The 20,730-nt window shown below is 50.4% G+C and overlaps 1 protein-coding gene across 10 annotated transcripts in view; it reads right to left on the reverse strand.

Moving 5' to 3' along the window:
* The window catches only part of LOC119927380 (DAB2 interacting protein), a 257,379-nt gene that overhangs the window by 47,785 nt on the left and 188,864 nt on the right, over positions 1-20,730 (reverse strand). For 8 of the 10 annotated variants that reach the window (XR_005450405.1, XM_038746012.1, XM_038746011.1 and 5 more), the window contains 2 exons: positions 18,354-18,452; positions 16,085-16,636 (listed from right to left, as the gene is read on the reverse strand). Coding sequence is in view for 9 of the 10 variants with exons in the window: in XM_038746012.1 (XP_038601940.1) it covers positions 16,085-16,636; positions 18,354-18,452 (651 nt within the window). In the remaining variant the exon portion in view is untranslated. Of the gene's footprint in view, positions 1-16,084; positions 16,637-18,353; positions 18,453-19,903; positions 19,976-20,058; positions 20,443-20,730 lie in introns of those variants that run through there. The other 2 variants (XM_038746014.1, XM_038746016.1) reach the window with 2 other exon arrangements.

The following is a 20,730-nucleotide window of genomic DNA, read 5'->3' on the forward strand; positions in this document are numbered from 1 at the left end:
GTAAAATGGGGATGAAGACTGTGAGCCCCCTGTGGGACAACCTGATACCTTGTAACCTCCCCAGCACTTAGAACAGTGCTTTGCACATAGTAGGCACTTAATACCATTATTATTATTATTATTATAACCTCCCCAGTGGCACTTAATAAATGCCATCATTATTATTATGTCTCTCAACTCTGTTGTATTGTACTCTCCCAAGTGCTTAGTACAGTGCTCTGCACACAGTAAGCACTTCATAAATATGACTGATTGACTGATTAATGCCCTTGGGGAGGCATGGCTCAGGTGGGTGGACCCAGCACGGTCTTGTTCACGGAAAACAACTCAGAGCCTCTTTAAGCTGGTGTTAGTTGGGGTTGTGCTCTCTGATCTTGATGGTTCAGGCATCATCAAACACATTGAGGATCTGGGTTGGGGAGGTGCACCTAGGGCTTAACAGAACCTCCGTGGGCTTGCAGCTAGAGCATGGGCTCTCTGAGAAGGAGCTAGGACAGACCCCTTTGACCAGTATGAGGGAGAGTTCGTCAAAGAAGGAAGGGAGGGAGAGATTTAGAGAACAGCTCCAGGCTGGGCAGGGCTCTGATGTCCAGTGGCTTTATGGGCCTGGAGGTCAGAAGGACCTGGGTTCTAATCCCCGCTCCGCCACTTGTCTGCTGTGAGATTTGGGGAAAGTCATAGGTAACATCTCTGTGCCTCAGTTATCACATCTTAAAATGGGGATTAAGATCGTGAGCTCCAAATGGGACAGGGACTGTATCCAACCTGATTAGCTTGTATCTACCCCAGCGATTAGGACAGCGTTGGTAAGTGCTTAACAAATACCATCATTAGTATTACTACTATTCTACATTAAGAAGAAAAAAGGTACAAATATAGATGACTAAGCAGGCATTCTCCATGCTATTCGGACACTCGGAGCTGGAGATTGTCCAGTGGATGCTAGCGGCCTCAGCTTCCTTGGAGGCACTGAGGGCACCACTGACTTCCACAATGGTTGGAACCCCTCCATGGCGTTGGAAAACACTCCACAGTGGGAACCTGCCCAGCCTCTCCTCTCCACAGGACTGGACCCTTGGAGTAGCTATGTGAGGTCTGCCATCCTTCCTCCAGCTAAAGCTGACCATTAAACATCACTAGCTTTCCTGTCTACATCCCAATTCTCCTCTGGTGAGTCATTATAGGTCTCTCATCCATGAATCCATCTAACACTTTCTTGAACCTACTGACACTTTCAGCCTAAACAATATCCGGTGGGAATGAATTATGTATGTTTACCACGGCTGTATGAAACAGTACTTCCTTTTATCTTTTTTTAAGATCTACCACCTTTAAACTTTAATGGGTGCCTTCTCACCCCACTGTTGCAGGATAAGGGGAATGACAGCTCTGCAATGTTCCTGACAACACCTTTCATGACTTCGTAAAGTTCAAACTCCTTGCCGTCGGCTTTAAAACACTCAATCACCTTACCGCCCTCTTACCTAACCTCCCTGATTTCTTACTACAACCTAGCCCACGCAGTTCATTTCTCTAATGCCAACCTACCCACGCTACCTCTGGCTTGCCTATCTTGCCCCTGACCTCACGCTTACATCCTGCTTCTGGCCTGGAATGCCCTCCCTCTTCAGACAGACAACCACTCCCCCACCTCCAAAGCCTTACGAAAACACTTATTCTCCAACTGAACCTTCATTTCCTCTTCTCCCACTCCCTTCTGGGCCGTCCTTGGATTTGCACCCTTTATTCAACTCTCCCTCAGCCCCACAGTTCTTATGTACACATTCATAATGTACTTATTTATATTACTGTCTTCTTCTCTAGACTGTAAGCTTGTCATGTGCAGGGAACATGTCTACCAACTCTGTTTTACTGTACTCACCCAAGCGCTTAGTACAGTACTCTGCACACAGTAAATGCTCAGTAAATACGATTGATTTATTGATTCAATTCCATGCCTTTAAACAATGGTCTCACTGGACCAATGAGCCCTAACTTTTTCAGTCTACTCTCACACAGAAAGTGCTCCATCCAGCTGATCCTCTTGATTGTCCTTCCCCGCATCTCCTCCAACTCTGTTCATGAACCCAGGAGTTCATGGGTTTTAATTCCAGTTCCACCACTTGTCTGCTGTGTGACCTTGGGTAAGTCACTTCATTTCTCTGTGTCTCTGTTACCTCATCTATAAAATGGGGGTTGAGACTGTGAACCCCACTTTGGACAGGGACTGTGCCCAACCCGATTTGTTTGTACCCACCCCAGAGCTTAGTACAGTTCCTGGCACGTAGTAGGCACTTAACAAATACCATCATTATTATTGTTATTACTCCATCTTCTTCAGATGCTGCAGCCACCCATCCAGGACCCAAGGATAGGCTCAAAGAGGCTGGCTGGTCTGGGTGCTGCCCGACCTGGTTAATGCACTCCCGGCTCTTCTCCTTGCCCTCATCCAGTTGGTCCTTGGTGGCCTCAGAATCACTGCCCACAGTAAGAAGCAGTTTGCTGGAGGTCTGTCTCTTTGGCTATGGTTGCACACTATTGTTCACTATCATGCACTATTGTTCACTATTATACAATATACATGCTCCTTTAATCAAGAGGAACACTAAGGTTTTGTTGGAGCCTCCTCCTTCATGGGCCTGGCATCTGGATGACTCCTGGTCACAGGCCCATTGCATCTCTCCTGAGAGTATCAATCATATTTACTGAGCATTTACTATGTGCAGAGCACTGTACTAAGTGCTCGGAAGAGTACAGTACAATAGAATTAGCAGACCTGTTCCCTGCCCATATGTAACCGATTAGGCAGAGGTCAGTCCAGCTGTGACCCAAACAACCCTCGGGTTTCCTTGGTGACCTGTTGGGTTCAGGTTGCAGCATGGTGCCTGGCCCTTATTAGTGGGTGACTGCCCGCTGAGGCTTGGCATCCAACCTGAGCAGGAGAAAGTCACCACTGTGAGCTTCTCCCGCCTCTGTTGGCCAGAATTCATTTCTAGCTTTTATTCCCCACTAAGCGTTACCAAATCTGAAATAATAACGATGATACTAACTATAGTATTTTGTAAGCACTTACTCTGTGCCAAGCACTGTTCTATGTGCTAAGATAGATACGAGGTAATCAGGTTGGACAGAAAACGAGAACTCAGGGGCTCCCACTCAGCCTCAGCCATTACTGTAGGGGCATCTTCCTCCATTAGAGGGAATGTTCCTTGCAGCAAGGCACTGCCAAGATCTTCAAAAGGGGTCGGTGTGTAGAAAATGTTCCCACTGCACGCTGGTGGGCATCAAGCCGGACAAGGATGAAGAGCTCCCAGGGACAGTTGCCTTTCCCGCTGGGAGGACCATTTTTCATTTTTCTGTTTTTGTTTCTTAAATGGTATTTGCTAAGTGCCTTATATGTGCCAAGCAATGTGCTAAGCACCAGAGTATATACAAGCTAATTAACAGTCCATGTCCACCATGGGGCTCACAGTCCCCATTTTACAGATGAGATCACTGAGGTGCAGAGCAGTTAAGTGATTTGCCCAAGGTCATACAGCAGACAAAGTGGTGGAGTAGGAATTAGACCCCAGGTCCTTCTGATTCCCAGGCCCATGCTCTATCCAATGTACAACACTGCTATTTTCTGGTCCCCTTGGCCAAGGGAAGGGGCTTCTTGATGAGCAAGATCAGAGAAATGGCACCCACAACCTCGGTCTCCTAAGGTTTCGCTTCCTGAGAGGTGACCCTGGGCGCTGACAGGGCCGGGTCTCAGAGGGAGCCGGAGGTGGGGAGGAGAATGGAAACTGGAGTTTTCCCCTGGAAGACGCCTGTGGAAGAGTACAAACTTCCCTGAAGGAGAAGGCTCTCTCTTCTCGTCTTGTAATCTACTCTGGGCTGCCCAGAACCACCACACAAGAGGCTGGAGGAAATTTAATCAGACAAGCCAATAACGTTCAATGGATTTTCAGAGCCAACATCCCTGGATTCTTCTGTTTCCCCCAAATTTGGGGCCTGAGGCCGATTCCAAACTGAGACCAGTGGAGCCGGGAAGAGGCATTGGTAAGGGTCCAATGACTCACTGTGGGGCCTTTCTGAAGGAGTGTTTACTCTGTGGGAGGGGCTGGAAGGGAGGCTGGAGCAGTCTGCAAAGATGTGTCACTGCACACTAGACAGAGAGACTGTGAAGACCCAAGTCGGCTCCCAAGCTTTGCCACAGAGGCTGGGAGACATTTGGGAAATCTCTCAACCTGAAGCCCTATAGGTAAGGAACACAAGCCCCTTGGTCTAGGGGCCCTCCACCCTGGAGGGGTGTCAATCAATGGCTCAAGAGGCCCCTGAGGGCCCCAGAGACCTCCAGTCTGCATTCAATAAGCCAAAGAGGGATCATAGCCTCAGACTATGGAAGCTCAGGAAATAATCTGTGAGGTGAATGCTGGGAAAGTGGAGGAGGAAGCATAGAGGAAGAGGAGAGCGAGGAGGGGAGAAAGCAAAAATGGAAGATGAGAAGAGGGGGAAGAAGTGGAGGAGATGGAGGAAGAGGAAGAAAAGATGGAGAAAGGGGGAAGAGAGGAGGAGAAAGGAGGCAGAGGAAAAGGAAGGGAAGGAACAAGTAGGGGAGGAAGAGAAGATGATTAATGGGGAGGATAGAGAGGAGGAGGGAAAAGAGGGAAAACCTCAGCGAGGAAATTATCTGGGAGGCCCAACCGCTTAGCTCAACTTCGAGGCTTCTAGGTTTCAGGCCGGTGTCATGGGGGTCCCAGCTGCCCTGGCTGCTGCATCCCAGCCTCTTTGGGATTGGCAGCTCCCCTCTTCCTGATCCCTTCTCCCCTTCCCTCTTTACCAGCTAAGAGAGTCTCTTGCAAAATCCTGATGCACACAGGCACAATCCATCTCAGCCGTATCTGACAGAGGCCCAGCCCTGGCTTATCCCAGCAGACTAGATAAGACCCTGAATGCCAGGGTGAACAAGGAAGAAGCCCCGCAAAAGGGCCAAGACAGCCGTGGAAAAGAAGAGACCTCCCTGACCTCGTGATGAATATTCCACCAGTCATGCCAATAGGGATGAAAACAGGGGATCAGCATAAAGCCCCAACACATCAAAAAAGAAAGAGTAATAGAGGAAAGAGAGCTTTTCAGAGATGAACCAGAAATAGAAGGCAGTGGTAATTCAGTTATGAGCAATAAATCAATACCGTCAACACTGGCCCACAGCTAGCCTTTCCGCCGCTCAGGAGCGAGACTTAAATTTCCCATGGACTCAGGAGTCAGAGAGGTGGGGCAGCTCGGAAAGAGGGAGTCCAGCCGCTGTGAGATCAGCAATGTCATCGAGCTCCGTTACAGGCAGCTGATTAGTCAAATTGGGAGAATGGCCGCTGTCAGGCCCGACAAGAACCACTGAATCACGGCTCCAGCAAGGGGAGAGCAGGATGGGAGGAGCACTGCCCCACACCAGGCAAGCTTCCAAATGGGCGGGAATCAAAACTCCAAACCTGCCAGGTGACTGCATGTGTGAGAGGTGGAGAAAATACCCTGCAGGGATAAAGGCTTTCAGGGACAAGGGCTTTACAGAAACAAAATCAAAGCCAACCAAATGGGAGTCCTGGGCCCCCAGCTCCACCTGGCCCCCTCCAGGCCCCCATCCAGCAATGGCTGATTTGGGCAGGAGGATGATAAGATTCAGATTTTACAAACTAAGTGATTCCGAGGTAAGTGATTCCCATCTCGGCTTCCAGGCATAATGGTAGGGGCATACACGCTACATAACCCTTCAGCCTGGAAGCAAGAGGCATCTGGCCTCTTTGCAGTGGTGAGGGAAGCCAGCTTTGAGGTTCCCAGCGTGTTCAGTATAGCTTGTCCAGCTTGGCACTTTGCACTGGCAGAAAGCACAAGGGGAGAGGTTCCAGGGATGACAGCATCTCTGAGAAAAACTCTCACAGGGGCAAGGAGAGGGAGCTGGAAAACATTCTTCATCATTCTGACTGGCAGCCATGGGCAGACAGAAGCAGGCCTGAGCCACTCTGACTTTGATCAGGGCAGTGAGGCACTCAGGAGCAGGCCTGGGTGAGCCATTCTGACTCTGATCAGGGTCATTCTGATTCCCACGAGGGCCAAGGGCACCCAGAAGCAGGCCCAAGTCATTCTGACTCTGACCAGGGCCACCCAAGTCATTCTGACTCTGACCAGGGCCACTGGCTCTCAGGAGCAGGTATAATCCACTCTGCTTTTGATTCAGGAACAGCCAGGAGCTGCTCTCACCCTGATCAGGGCCACAGACATTCAGGAGCTGGTCCAGCAAGCCATTCTGACCTGAGGCTGCCAGCCAAAAGCCTCTGAGGATGTTGAGTTTCAATGACGCTAATGGGGGCTGAGTGATGGCTGGGCCGATTGACTTTGAAAGAATAAGGTTCCGAAGGCTGACTAATGGGATTGGCTTCACCTTGGGAGGATTTCACTGATAAAGGTAATAAGATTACAGGTCATTTTTCTAAGACCTACCTTCCCCATCCCCTCCCTTACTCCAGAGGAGCTATGTAGGGGGAAAGGTCAGGAGGAAAAGCTCCTGAAGGTCTACTGAGCATGGGCAGGCCTGGTGATTAGAGCTGAGCAGCGGCACTAAAGCTGGAATCTAAATATCCCCATTTAATAACAGGAGAAGATGACATATTGGAGTAAGCCCCTCACAGGCCCACTAACTGCTTCAAGCTGCCTAAAACCCTAAATTAAATCACCTAATTCATTATCCTCTATAAATCCCCTCACTGCTAAGAGAGGTCGGAGCACACGGTCTGATCCCTAAGGGTCTGGGGGCAAGTGGAGCAAGGGGAGGAGCACCCCAAGGACCAAGGAATGCCTGTCCCAGCCCAGCTCACACCCTCACCCCGACAGTGGGGGCCCTCCACCTCAGGGTACAGAGAGATTGGCCTCTCTGTTGCTTGGGCTCTGGGTGGCTGTGAAAACCATCAGAATGGGCCGTGAGTCAAAGGTCTGAGCCCTGGGCTCACCATTCGGGTTTGGCATGCCCTGTGACAAGCCGGACTAGTGGTTGCATCTGGGCAGATTTAGGTAACTGCTGGGCTCCGACCTAGCCGGGGCATTGTAGCGGGTCTGTGGTTGGGGAGCAAGCTGGGGGCCGGGCCTTCTCTTGTTTCCCCTTGGTGGGCTAACAGCTGAGGAGTTGACACTTGTGGGGTGCTTTCCTGGTAGAGGCCAGGATTCCCAGCAGGAGGACAGTGTGGGACTTGGGAACAGGGACACTGTCCCCGGGGTCTGCTCTGCAGATCGAGCCGCTGACCCCTTACCCTAGAGAACATCATGGGGGGCTGCTGCCACTTGGGGAGAGAGAAGAGATGCGCCTTTAACCCGACCCACATGGGTCTGCGACGCACAGATCTGGATGTCTCAAAGCCAGAACAAGGGTATCCCTGACCAAACAAGGCCAAGTGCTGTCTTTCTCCTGCCCTGAGCTGCCTGAACTGTCACCAAGTAGTAGCCTCTACCTGGACCTTTAATCTTCCACCACAGACTAGTGCTGGATGATCAGTGCATTTGTTTTGCTGAGTTCAGCTCCTGCCTAAATGTCAGTCTAGTAAATCAAAGTTGGCCAGCATGTATAGAGGCCAAAGAACATTCACTGTCAGCATCAGCCTTTCCGAGACTCTCTTCCTCCGCCTCCTGGGCTACCACTATGACCATAATGGGTTGATGTATTTCCCAGAGCCTGGAGCCAAACTGAACTCCCAGGCTGGAACTGCTGAAGGCATCACAGAGCTAGGACAGTACGGGTTTCGTGGTGGAGGTAGGTCAGCTTGAAATTCAGCACTCGGAATGGAAATACTGACTTAGTGGAAACTCCAGAGGCCAAGCCAGCCTGTCCTGGGTGGCAGGGCGGCGGTGGGAATCATCCAAGCCGATGAGTGATGGCCAGTTCCCACTGCATGCATCCTCTCTGCCTCTGCCTAGATGGAAAATGCCCTGTAAAAGGCGTTGGGAGGCGTCTCACCTACTCAAGGAGAGCTTCCTTCAAAGTGCTCCCCCAGCAGAGCAATCAATCAATCAACTGTATTTATTGACTGCTTACTGTTTGCAGAGCTCTATACTAAGTGCTTGTGAGAATACAGTACAACAGAGTTAATAGACATGCTCCCTGTCCACAAGAAACTTATGGTCTAGAAGGGGAGACAGATAATATGAAGAAATGATAGATATGCAGCATAGTCTAGTGGAAAAAGCACAGGCTTGGGAGTCAGAGTATGTGGGTTCTAAACCTGGCTCCACCACTTGTCTGCTGTGTGAACTTGGGCAAGTCACTTAACTTCTCTGTGACTCAGTTACCTCATCTGTAAAATGGGGATTAAGACTGTGAGCCCCATGTGGGATAGTGACTGTGTCCAACCTGATTAACTTGCATCTACCCCAGCATTTAGAACAGCGCTTGGCACATAGTAAGCACTCAACAAATCCATAATTATTATGTACCTAAGTACTGAAGGGCTGAGGATGGGGTAAATAAAGACAGCCTACTCAAGTGCAAGGGCAACATGGAAAGGAGTGAGAGAAGAGGAAACGAGGGCTTAGTGGAGGAGATGTGATTTTAAAAAGGATCTGAAGGTGGGGTTAATGATTGTCTGTCAGTTATGAAGGGGGAGGGAGTTCCAGAACAGAGGCAGGATGTGAGCTGTTTCTGCTTCACCACTGGGCATCAGCCTGCCAGCAGAGGAACATTTTGTCTATGTCTTTATACTCCTTTGCTCCCCTTACCTGTAATTTATTTTAGTCTCTGCCTCCCTGCTAGTCTACTGTACTCTCTCCCACTTAGTACAGTGTTCTTTATAGAGCAAGCACTCGGTAAGTACTACTGAGTAACCAGTATGTCTCTGTACTGCAGAAGCAGCGGCAGGAATTCAGATCAGACAGACCTACAGCGTAATCTTCTTCCCTAGACCAGTTGATCAGTGTGGGAATCTGTGGATTCCCCTTCCCGGAAGACTGGGTCCTTAAGACCTGGAGAAACCCATCTCTCAGAACAGTAATGTCTGTATCAATTATATCCGTTATTTATTTATATTAATATCTGTCTCCCCCTATAGAATGTAAGCTCATTGTGGACAAAGATTGTGTCTACCAACTCTTGTTATACTGAATTCTTCCAAGCCCTTAATAGAGTGCTCTGCCACAGTAAGCGCTCATTGAGTACAATTGATTGGTTGACTGGTGTCCGGAGGCAGGGAGATGGATTGATAGGCCTTTGACAGGTCTGGCCGTCTGAGGAGTCTAAGGGCAACACAAAGGCAAATCTTTCCAATCTAATTCCCTTGATGGTTATCATAACTAACCTGCCTGTAAGATTCCCTGGGATGTGGACAGTTAGAGGGCCATGAGCTCGGGAGGAGAGAGAGTCATTCCTGGGATCAGGCTGTTCAAGTGTCAGCCTTGTTAAGGCTCTAATGAGTCTGTGTCTGCCTCGGGCACCACCGGCCTGCAAAGTCCCAGTATTGCCCATGGCTTTATGGGCAGTTATGGCCCTTGTCCTGGCCCTGACCCCTTGGATAGTGCATGGAGTGGCCCGGCCAGGACGGAATTCTCCTGCCCTGCTCTGTCCTGCCTTCGGGCTGGGTCTCATGTTCTGACCTTGGCTATGCCCCTCCCTGCCCTTCTGTCCCCAAAGCACCACAGAAATCAGTGCCCACTCATTGGGGTCTAGGTAGAAGTGTATTTCATTTACCACCAAGTCTCCTGCAAGGTAGTGACAATTAAAAAAAAGGCATGCTCGTAATTGCTCAATTACATTGCTTAATAGGCTTCCCGCTGCAACCAGATTTTTTTCAGAGGGGCAGCTGGAGCTGGAGAAGTTGAGCCATTACTGGCAGAGAGAACCCTGGGAAGGAGAGAAAGAGAGAGAGGGAAAGAGAGAGCAAGAGACAGTGTGTGTGTGTGTGTGTGTGTGTGTGTGTGTGTGTGTGTGTGTGTGTGTGTGTGTGTGTGTGTGTGTGTATACACACAGGCATGTACACACATACACAAGCCTGGCAGGTGCTATCTGTACAAACCCAGGATGTGGGTCTTAGAAAAACATACTCAATACAGAAGAAAACAATGAACCAATGAGCTGTACCAGCAAACTGGGTCTCTTGTTCTCAGGCCTCCCCAGAGTCCATATGGAATATCCAGCCCTAAGCCACTGGCCAGTTTGCAGTCTGGTAAATTACTTGCTTGTCCTTGAGCACTCACTGTGGGCAAAAAGCTACACTGGGTCTCAAGCTCCTTGTGGACAGGAATTATACCTACCAACTCTACTGTATTGTCTTCTCCCAAGCACCTACTACAGTGCTCTGCACACGGTAAGCACTCAATAAATACTATCAATTGATTCGGAGCTCAGGAAAACAGAAGCCCTCAAGGGAGGGGGAGATGGGACAGTGAGTAGGCCCCCGCCCCTCCACCCTCTCTCACAGTCACACATCCAATCCCTCCACTCCACCCTGAGGGCAGACCCACTGCTCACAGATAGGTACGAACCGGTGTTTCGAGCCACCCATCAGAGTGGCCTGGCCCCATTTTTTCCTTCACCCCATACTCTCTGGCCTCAGCTCTAAAGTTAGTTCCAGCAACGTGATAGCAAATTAATCAACTCATCAGTTATAATTCTGGGAACTGCTTCTTGTCCTGTCCCGTGGGAAAAATTCCATTTGAGTCCCCATCACAGTGGATGATTCCACCCTTGAGGGCAGAAGGGCCCGGGCTGTGGAGCCCAGCCTTACATTCCTTGAGTTTTGTTTTTACCTTGTGGTGAAGGCTTAAGCCATTGGCCTGCCGAGCTACTGGGACCTTGCTGAAGGCCCAGTAGAAAATGAAGGGGAGGACCTGGCAACCGCTTCACTAGGTGGCCACTTGCTCCTCAAGGCCTCAGTCAAGGGGACATCACTGAAACTCCACCCCAAAACAGCTACCTTACCTCTCCTCAAAGGCAAACTGTGAATGAATGAGAGTGGAATGGATTGTTCAGAGATGCCATAGAAATGTCTTACTTTATCTCCTCAGAGTGCTCACATCTGCCACAATGCCACCACACCCACCACAATGCCACCAGGTATGCCATAATGCCAACATACCATTACATCTACCACAATGCCATGTCTGCCAAAGTGCTATCACGCTTTCACAATGCGACCACAACCACAATCCACGACATCTGCTGCAATGCTACCATCCCTGCAGCAATCCCATCATCTTTGCCTCAGAGCCACCACCCCTGCCACCACACCCATGACAATGCCATCACATCCTCCCTTCTTCATGTCTACTCCCTCCCAGCCCTTCTCCCTTTCCAACGGGCAATTGTTGGTGACAAGAGAAAAAGGACTCACCCTATTAAAGGCACAATTAACCGGATCACAGATTTAGAAAAGCTAAGATCGGCGAGACGAATCTTCAGGGTCAGGAAGGGGTTAGTAATACCCGAAGAGCACCTCTGGCCCACTGCTGCTGGGTGGGTTTTAAACATTAACCACAATTCTCATTTCGATGCTGCAACTTCCTTCCCCAGGAAGATTTGTGTACGGGCTTGGAGAGATCCATAGCTTTCCTTGCAGTTGGGCGGCTAGGGATGAGCTGACTCAACAGTCCAGGACAGGTAAGGGCCCTGGGAGCCTGGGTAATCATCCCAGCTCTACCGTTCTCAACCAGCAAGTCTGTCAACCTTTCTAGGGCTGGTTTCCCAACTGGAATATGGAGATAATACTACCAGCCCCTCCTTGCCTCCCAGAACTGTAATGAGGACAAGGGAGATCATCAATGAGAAAGTGCGGTGGAAAAGTACAAAACGCACAGCAGACCCCATTCTAGGCACAGCCTCACTCCCTCTATACACATCAGTTTGAACCTCAGGCTAGTTCCTGGCAGGAGGATCAGGACCTTCCCAGGTCTCTCTCCCTCCTGCCCCCCACCAAGCTGTTCCAAGAGCCAGTAGGTCACAGTCTGACTGCCTTCCAGAGGCCACTCTCCCTGACTCTCAACGTTTGACAGGGCTGTCCCAGATTCCCATTCAAGTTCTGTGAACAGGGAATTCATTACTAACAACCCCATTTTACAGCTGGGGAAATAGAGGTCGGCGCTGGATGACTTGCCCCTGACAGGGCAGAGGCAAGGAGCACTACTCAGTGCCTAGATCCCTCTTTCAAGGATCCAGACCCAGCTGAGAAGCCCCCCAACCCCAGGGCGTGTTGCGGCCCATTACCTCTCATGCAACTTCTCCTAAATTTGCAGTAATGAGCAGGTAACAGCAGGCTGGTGAGATACACATCTGCATTCACCTGACGAACAATCCTCCTTCCCTGCTTCTCACATTGCTGCCTGTCCCTTGTTAAGACAGCGATTCAAGGAATTGGGAATTGGTTTGATGGGAGTTTGGTCAGAAGAAATTTTAGGGAGAGAGAGTGAGCGAGTGCTATGGAGAGAGAGACAACCCCAAACCCAGTAGAGCCAGACATTAGGTCCTCGTTTTGGAATACTCTGCTGAGAACAAGGGGTATTAGAGAGGGATGACGACACTGACTGTGGAGAGGCCTTTCCCAACCAGATTTATCCCTGGGGAAGTGGGGTGGTGTTTAGGAGAGTGAAGGAAGGAAGGGGATCCACAGAAAGTCACCCCCTGTAATCTCAGGGATAGCCACAGCAGGACATCTGACCATCTCAGCTTCTACCCCTCGAGTCACTCACCAAAGGTGACTGTGAGGAAATAATAAAAATAATGATACTAAATGTGGTACTTGTTGAGCACTTACTATGTGCTGAGCACTGAAGTGAGTGCTGGGGTAAATACAATACCATTCATCCGGCATGGACTCTATCCCACAAGGTTCTCACAGTGTAAAGAAGAGGGAGAAGCAAACATTAAATCTCCATTTTACAGATGAGGTAACTGAGACACAGAAAAGTAAAGTGACTTGCCCATGGGCCCATGGTCACATAACAGGCAAGTGTTAGACACAGGATTAGAACCCAGAAACTTTGAATCCTAGGCCTGTGCTATTTTCACTAGGACATACTGTTTCTCATATTTCCTCTGCTTCTCAAACATTCAGGTCAGGCCATCTCAGAAGTCTGCATTCATGGGACCGCCATTCCCTCAAGCACCCAGGGTTGCCCAGCTGGACTTGCTCAGTGAGGACAGGGAATGTGTCTGTTTATTATTATACTGTATTCTATGTGCTTAGTAAAGTGCTTTGCACACAGTAAGTGCTCAATAAATACGATGGAATGAATGAATGAATGAATACCAGGTCTGGAGGCTGCCACTCTGAGAAGCAGTGGAGGGTAACAAAAGAAAATCTTGTTTTCTCCAGCAGAGAGAACAAACCAACAGAGAAGATGAGTACTGTTGACACACCCTCCCCTTTTATCACATTAAGATCTCTCTAGCCTTTCTGAGCAGCCCAGCCATCCTGCCTGGATCAAAGCCAAATCTCTGGCCACTGATGGGGTGGATGGGAAGCCCCTCCCTGTTCTCCTTTTCTCCTCAGCTGTGGCTCAGAGCCTGCAGTATCCTTCTTTGCCACAGGCTTGGTTCTGGCCTACCCCTGATCCATCTGTGTTGATCAAAGGAGACACTGCCGGCTACTTTGCTTTATGTCCAGATGTTCCAAATTGTAAACTGTGTGGCCCAAGAGACCCTGGGAAAACTAGGTAGGGGAAGGGGATGGAGGGGCAGCCTCTCATTACAAGCACGGACGAGGACTCTCCATTCCACAGACTTCAGGATTTCGTCCCTCACCCCAGCCAGGAGAAGAACAGGTACACGAGACCAACAGGAACAATGAGCCAGCTGTCACTCGGAGAACCCCAGAGCTGCTTAGCTGTCCTCCTCTTCAAGGCCCAGCCCCGCTCTCCACTCTCATTCTCCTCCACTGGTCTCAGTGGCCAATGTCTGTTCCAAATGATGGCCTTCTTCATCCCATGGTGGCCCCAGGGTCAAGCGTGGGGGCTGGATGGCAGAAAGACTGCTGGGGGAGTTTGGACAGCTTCCTTATGTCCTGGCTCTTGGGACTACTGTTTCTGAGGCCTCCACCCTCCCTTCCTTTTCTCTCCGTCCATCTCTCCCCTCACCTGTCTATGCCTCCCTGCCATTTCAACATGAGGACATTCTTTAGCCACAGGCCATCTGCCCTGGATAGCATCCATCCCTAGAGGTGTGAGAGAGGATGGTGGGCAGGGAGTATTTCCAAATGCCCCGATCCAGGCTTCTCAGGCACGCCAGGGGATCTGGAATGGGCAATTCTGGCCCTGAGATGTGGGCTGCCCAGGGGGAGAGTGGGGCAAGTTCCCAAGAAGCTCCCAGCCCCACACTGAAATGAGCAGAGCCCTGGGAGTCTGGGGCTTGAGACTTACTCTGGCTTAGCCTATCCCAGGCCCGAGGCTGGTGTCATGGGAACTCTTCACCAGGACACCCCCAACTCCACCCAACCAAGCCTTTTTCCCCACCTATGGAAATGGGCCCTGGGCAGGTCTCTATGTGGGGCAGGATCCCTCCAGGGAAGCAGAGAGTGCTGCAGCCCGGCAGCTGGAGGCCACTGCTTTGTACACAGTCCTAATTGTTACCCTGGCATCCTGGAATTATAGGTCTCAGCAGTCAGGTGACAGCTGCTTAAACACAAAAACACTGTGCTTGTGCAGCTGTGCCAGCTGCAAATGAGACCCAAGACTGCTTCTGGACTCATTCAAATGCCCACAGCTCTAATATGGAGGGGCTTCTTTCTCCAGGGTCACCTGTGGATTGGGGGGATTATACAATGTCCATAACCACCCAGGGCGCTGCAGCCGATCACTCTATTCAGCTCTCGTGATAGGCCCATATCACAAAGCAAACCTCCTGCCACCTCTCTGGGTGGGGATGGACCCAGCAGCCCTGCCCTGGCTCTGACCCTCCAATAACCCCTGCCAAAACCTGCCCTAAGGGATCCTACCTCCTGCAACAGCATAGGGGAGTAGAAGGTGTGCTGGGGGGTGTATGTATGTGTGTGCACACATAACACTGTGGTTTCCACAGGCCACCATCCCCAAGCACTGGGGGCCTGCTCACTGGGCTCCTGGAAACCTTGGATCTCAGGCCAGGGCAGAATCCCTCTTCATCCCACCCACACTGCATTATCGAATTAAAAGGCATCTTCCGCTAGCCAACCAGGAAAAGGGGTCCCTAATGCATTTACAACTGCCAACATTTAGCAATTAACAGAGCCGGTAGAAATAGCTGCTGTTCAGCCAGAGAAGTAGCACACATCTCCCAACTTCACCAGCCAAATCAGCGTCCTCCTCCACGGCCACCTGCACTCACAATCTCTAGCAGCAGAGTCAATGACTTCTCATTCGTTTCCATTCCTCCCTACACAGAACAAAACTCCAAACCCCAAAAAAGTTTGGGGGGAACTCATGGCCTTTTGTCTGGACCCTGAAAGAGAGGACAGAGTCTTTGGGTTCACAGGCCAATGTGGGCTGCAGCTCAAAACCCACATCTCAGGGAAAGCCTTCCTAGATTTACATGGGGGCCGTTCAGTGTATGGTGTAGAATCTCAACATTTGCCACTGACTGCTCCTCTCTCCCTTCTCAGGGAGGTTGGTGCCAGTAGGGCTGCTGGGACAGATGTGATCTCTTTCAAGATTCAAGAGATAACCGCCCAGAATGACTATCCTTGCTGCTTCTCTAAAGAGAGACTGATGTACCTCTCTCCCGCCCCCACCACCTTCTCTCTCTCTCTCTCTCTCTCTCTCTCTCTCTCTCTCTCTCTCTCTCTCTCTCTCTCTCTCTCTCTCTCTCTCTCCCTCTCTCTTTCTTTCCCTTCCCCTCTCCCCTCCCCTACCAGGCCAGAACAAGGGGTTGCCTCATACAGAGTGGGGGTCTGCTGACCCTTGAGACTGAGCCCGAACCTGCCTCCTCCGCCTTTCTCAGTCTCCCTGGCTTTGATCTGGGCAACAGTCTGTGCCAGGAAAGGGGTGAAGACTGCTCCCCGCAGCCCCCCAGGGAGGAGAGAACACAAAGACCAAGAGAGGAAGGGAGGAGCTTGCCAACCAGTGGGAGACCAGATCCCAGCTGAGAAAGAAGAGGAAAGATTACCTTTGCCTTCCCAGTGCTCTGCAGAATATGCACCAGTGCCGAAGCCATCTCCTCCTTGTTTTTCACGCTCAGCATGGGCTCCAGCACGGAGCAGAGCACCAGGTAGTTGTTGGTGATGTACTCGGCAAACTCCTTGTACATCTCCATGGGCAGGATGCTCATGGTCTGGTAGCGGGACTTGATGCGAATCATGGGGCCTGGGGCCTTGCCCTTGTTGGGCGGGGTGACCACCGGGTACCACTTCTCGATAAACTGCCGCCCTGAGACCGAGCCCACTGCCAGGTTCACCAGACCAATGTAATTGTTTTTGTCCTTCTTCTTCTTCTTGTCCGTCTCCTTGTACAGGTGCACCGTGATGTTCTTGAGGGACGGCAGGTTGTTAAACTCAAAGTGCTCCCCCCAGAAGACATTGTCCGTCTTCAACTTGCAGGTAGTCCGTGCATACAGGACGTCATCCAGGCACAGTTCACACAAGTATTTCTTCTTCGCCGGAAGGTCCTTGGCCTCGATAATCCACAGTTTCAGCATGTGTTCCACCCTCCGGCTGTTGTCCTGAAATCACCGGATATGGGAGAAAGGTCATGTGGGTGGGGGGAACAAAGCCACTCAGTCCTCAGAACCCTTCAAGCAAGCTCCAAATGCACCCAAATCAAGTTTCTTATTTTTGAGGGACCCAAGCACCCAGCAGCTTGATTCCATAGCACTTTAAGGCCACAATGGCACTTAAGAATTTACACAACTCTACTACGTAAGTGAATTTCCTGATTCCTCCCTCCAAGATACCATTTTGCCTCTTGCCTGCTGTCTTGAGCAGCCAACTCACATGAGACCTGGGCCAATCATTACAAACTGAAAACACACTGCTTCCTGTGTGTTGCTAACCAGGATATGATAAAACAACACAGGAGCTTTGTGGCATTTTCATTCTACAAAACCAACTCTTCTTATTTGTGCAGATGAGGTGGTGGGCTTCCTTCCAAACTACCCCCCGGTTAGAGTGGGTGAGGTAGGATGCTGAGGGATGCCTGGTTCTCATTATTAAGGGGCCTGGATGGTACCGTGGGCTTGTAAATTGCCTCACCTCTTGTCATCATCTGGGGGAGGCAAGGAGTGATGTTTCTAATCCTTTGCAGGAGGGCTGAAGGGAAGAGTAATCCAGGCAGCTGATCTGTCTGAAATACAATCTCTTCTGGGAAGAGGCACCAGGGGCTACTTGACCACTTTATCCCTTAGCTCAGAGCTGAGCCCAAGGTAGGGCACAAAGAAGGCACACAAGGGGTACGATACGATGGTGCCATCATAGTCAGTGTGGAGAGAGAGATGCCACTGAGGTGTGGCCACTGGAGCTGGATCAGAATCCCAGGGACCTGGCCTAGCAGGCCCCTCCAGAGGCCTTTTTGTCTCTCTTGGCCTCCTTTCCTTTCCAGGCATCATTTATTCCTACAGTTATTTAAGGGAGGAGACACCAGGGTGCCCCCAGCCCTGCTGAGGTGGTAAATCTGCCGTTTCAAACCTCAATCTTTCTCCCTGCCCTGGTACTGACTGCATGAAGTCAGGCTGGCAGTCAGAATGTCCCTCACTCAGCCGTTCTGGCACAGGCTGATGGCTGGGGAAAAAGCAGAAACTTCCTGGAAGCAGCATCACAGAAAAGTGACAGAGGGAGACAGAGGAGACAGCCCAACCCTCATAAACACCCTGCCATATGTCTCTCTTCTGCCACAGCCTTTACGGAGGAAGCAGAGAGGGGAATTGTGGGAAGAAAGACGTTAGGCTTAGGGTCATCAGCTCCAGCCACTAATCAATCATCAATCGTATTTATTGAGCGCTTACTGTGTGCAGAGCACTGTACTAAGTGCTTGGGAAGTACAAGTTGGCAACATATAGAGACGGTCCCTACCCAATAGTGGGCTCACAGTCTAGAATGGGGAGACAGAGAACAAAACAAAACATATTAACAAAATAAAATGAATAGAATAGATATGTACAAGTAAAATAAATAAATAGAGCAATGAATACGTACAAACATATATACATATATACAGGTGCTGTGGGGAAGGGAAGGAGGTAAGGCAGGGGGGATGGAGAGGGAGAGGAGGGGGAGAGGAAGGAGGGGGCTCAGTCTGGGAAGGCCTCCTGGAGGAGGTGAGCTCTCAGTAGGGTCTTGAAGGGAGGAAGAGAGTTAGCTTGGCAGATGTGGGGAGGGAGGGCATTCCAGGCCAGCGGGATGATGTGGGCCAGGGGTTTGGGTGCATCGCCTTGCACTAACTACCTTGTTTGGGTGCACCGCCCGCCGCAGGTTTTCCATCCATTTGTCTCGTTCGGCCGCAGACCGACAGGAAAAGCATTTACTCCCCGAGGATGTAGTCACCTGCATGGGAAAGAAGATGATGATGTTGATTATAATAATAATAGTAATTGTGGCATTTGTTAAGGACTTACTATGTGCTAAGCACTGTACTAAATAGTGGTGTATATATGAGACAGTCAGGTCAGGCACAGTCCTGTCCCGACAAGGGGCTAAAAAAAATAATTCTTATTTTGGTTTTGTTAGGTGCTTACTGTTTGCCAAGCATTGCACTATGTACTGGGGAAGATACAAGATAATAAGGTCAGACACAGTCCTGGCCACAAGTGAAGATTACAGTCTAAGTACAAGTGACAACAAGAATTGAATCCCCCTTTTACAGCAGAAAGGAAACTGAGGCCAGAGAAGTGAAGTGATTTGTCCAAGGTCACACAGCAAGCAAGTGGCAGAGCAGGGACTAGAGCTGGGGATTATTTCTTGAAGAGCCCAGCGGAATGCCTTTTGGGTTTCTGTGATTGTCTCAAGCTTCCCAAGGACCTAGTTCATTTCACTGCACCAAAGGTGTGCGCAATAGATGGTACTAATACTCCTACTCCTCCCTTCTCTAGCTAGTTCTAGGGTGGCACCAGCCAGCCTTAGTACAGGGAAGTTTGGGTCCTGGGGATCCTAATCTCCCCAAAAGAGTAAGCCCACTTTGGGCAGCTTTTCTGGGGATTTTTTTGACAGCAGGTTCCCTACAAGCCAGATTCTTTGTCTTCTCCCATACTCCCATCCTTTCACTTCTGCCTCTGCCTCCTGTACCCTTCCATTTCACTGTGGATGAATCTAAGAAGCTGAGGGTCCCTGAACAACCCCCAAGAAGCAGTGTGGCCTAATGGAAAGAGCACACACCTAGGAGTCAGAGGACCTGGGTTCTAATTCTGGCTCTGCCACTCATCTGCTGTGTGACCTGAGGCAAGCGACTTAACTTCTCTGTGCCTCAGTTACCTCATCTGTAATATGGGGATTAAGACTGTGAGCCCCACGTGGGACAACCTAATTACCTTGTATCTACCCCAGCACTTAGAACAGTGCTTGGCACATAGTAAGCCCTTGAAAAATACAATAATGATAATAATAATAATAATAACCGGGCAACAAGGCCCTCCCCACCACCTCACTGGGGCCTAACACCTCTGAAAAATGGTGCCCAGAGAAGATTTCCCCATCCTAATCCCAGAGATGATTGTCCCTACATCCTGGCCACCCAGGGCTGTGTCACCTGGACTGCCCTGTTACAGCAGCACTAGCCCTAGTCTAACCCTTTGGTCTCTTCCTGAGATGAGCCTACACATACTCTATATGGCATCTCCAATATATACATTTATGCATAGAGATAAAATACAGAGCAGGGTTGTTCATATTCAACAACGGCACCAGGGTCAGTGAACCACCAGGATCGGGCTTCACAGTGTGGCCAAGGAGAAGGATGGGTCACCAATAATCTGCCCAGCTCAGTACCCACACAAACACACCACTCTGGGCTTGTGGCCGGGGTGATCGTGGGCAGCATCGGGATGTTCTCGGCTCTAACTCGAAGACTGCCCAGAGTCTCTGCTCAAGAAGAGCTCCCACTCCCGACTTTCACATCCCCCATCCACTGTTGCTCCCTCTTGGAAGTCCAAACCACCTTCCTGCAGTTCTTCCTTTCTCCAAAATCCCTCTGGGGCTTGGTGCAAGGCTCTTGGGTACTGTTGACAGGCTGGCTGTTTCTCCCTTTCAAGGGTAGAAGTTCTTTAAGGGAGCGGGCTTGGTTGTGATTTGGGGTTTGGGGATCCATGTTGCTCTGTAGGTTTACTGAGGCATTCAGACTCTTTTCCAGCCCCCAGCTGTGCTCTCTCCCCTACTGCTCCCAGGGTTAGACTGGTTAGACTTCCCCACTTGTCCATATCCAAGAGGAACATGCAGTCTGGCAAGTGTTCTGGGAGAATGGATGACTCTCTGGTTTGAGTTTTCTGACTTCAGCCCTCCAGGGAGGCACTGGCCCAAAGTGTCTTCTACCACTCAGCGAGGCTCCGGGTGGGCTGGCAATGCTTGAGGCTACACCTGGCCAGCTGTGGCTTTCCACATCTGGGTGGGATCAGCCATGTGGTCATCTTCTCACATTTCTGAAGTGCTAGGGATCCACTTTCCCTTGCCTGGTTCGGGCCTGTCTGGGTCAGGCTGGGTGCTGACCCTGCAAAGCCCAGAGGGCAGCAGGTTGGCTAGAGTCTTCAGGGTCTTCTCAGGTGTGACCGGCTTATTCCAGGTTGTTGGGGCTGCCCCGGCCCAGCCCACTCCACCACTGCCTATCTGGAGAAAG

The sequence above is a fragment of the Tachyglossus aculeatus genome, chromosome 4 (assembly GCF_015852505.1).
Source record: "Tachyglossus aculeatus isolate mTacAcu1 chromosome 4, mTacAcu1.pri, whole genome shotgun sequence".
In the NCBI taxonomy this organism is placed as follows: Eukaryota; Metazoa; Chordata; class Mammalia; order Monotremata; family Tachyglossidae; genus Tachyglossus; species Tachyglossus aculeatus.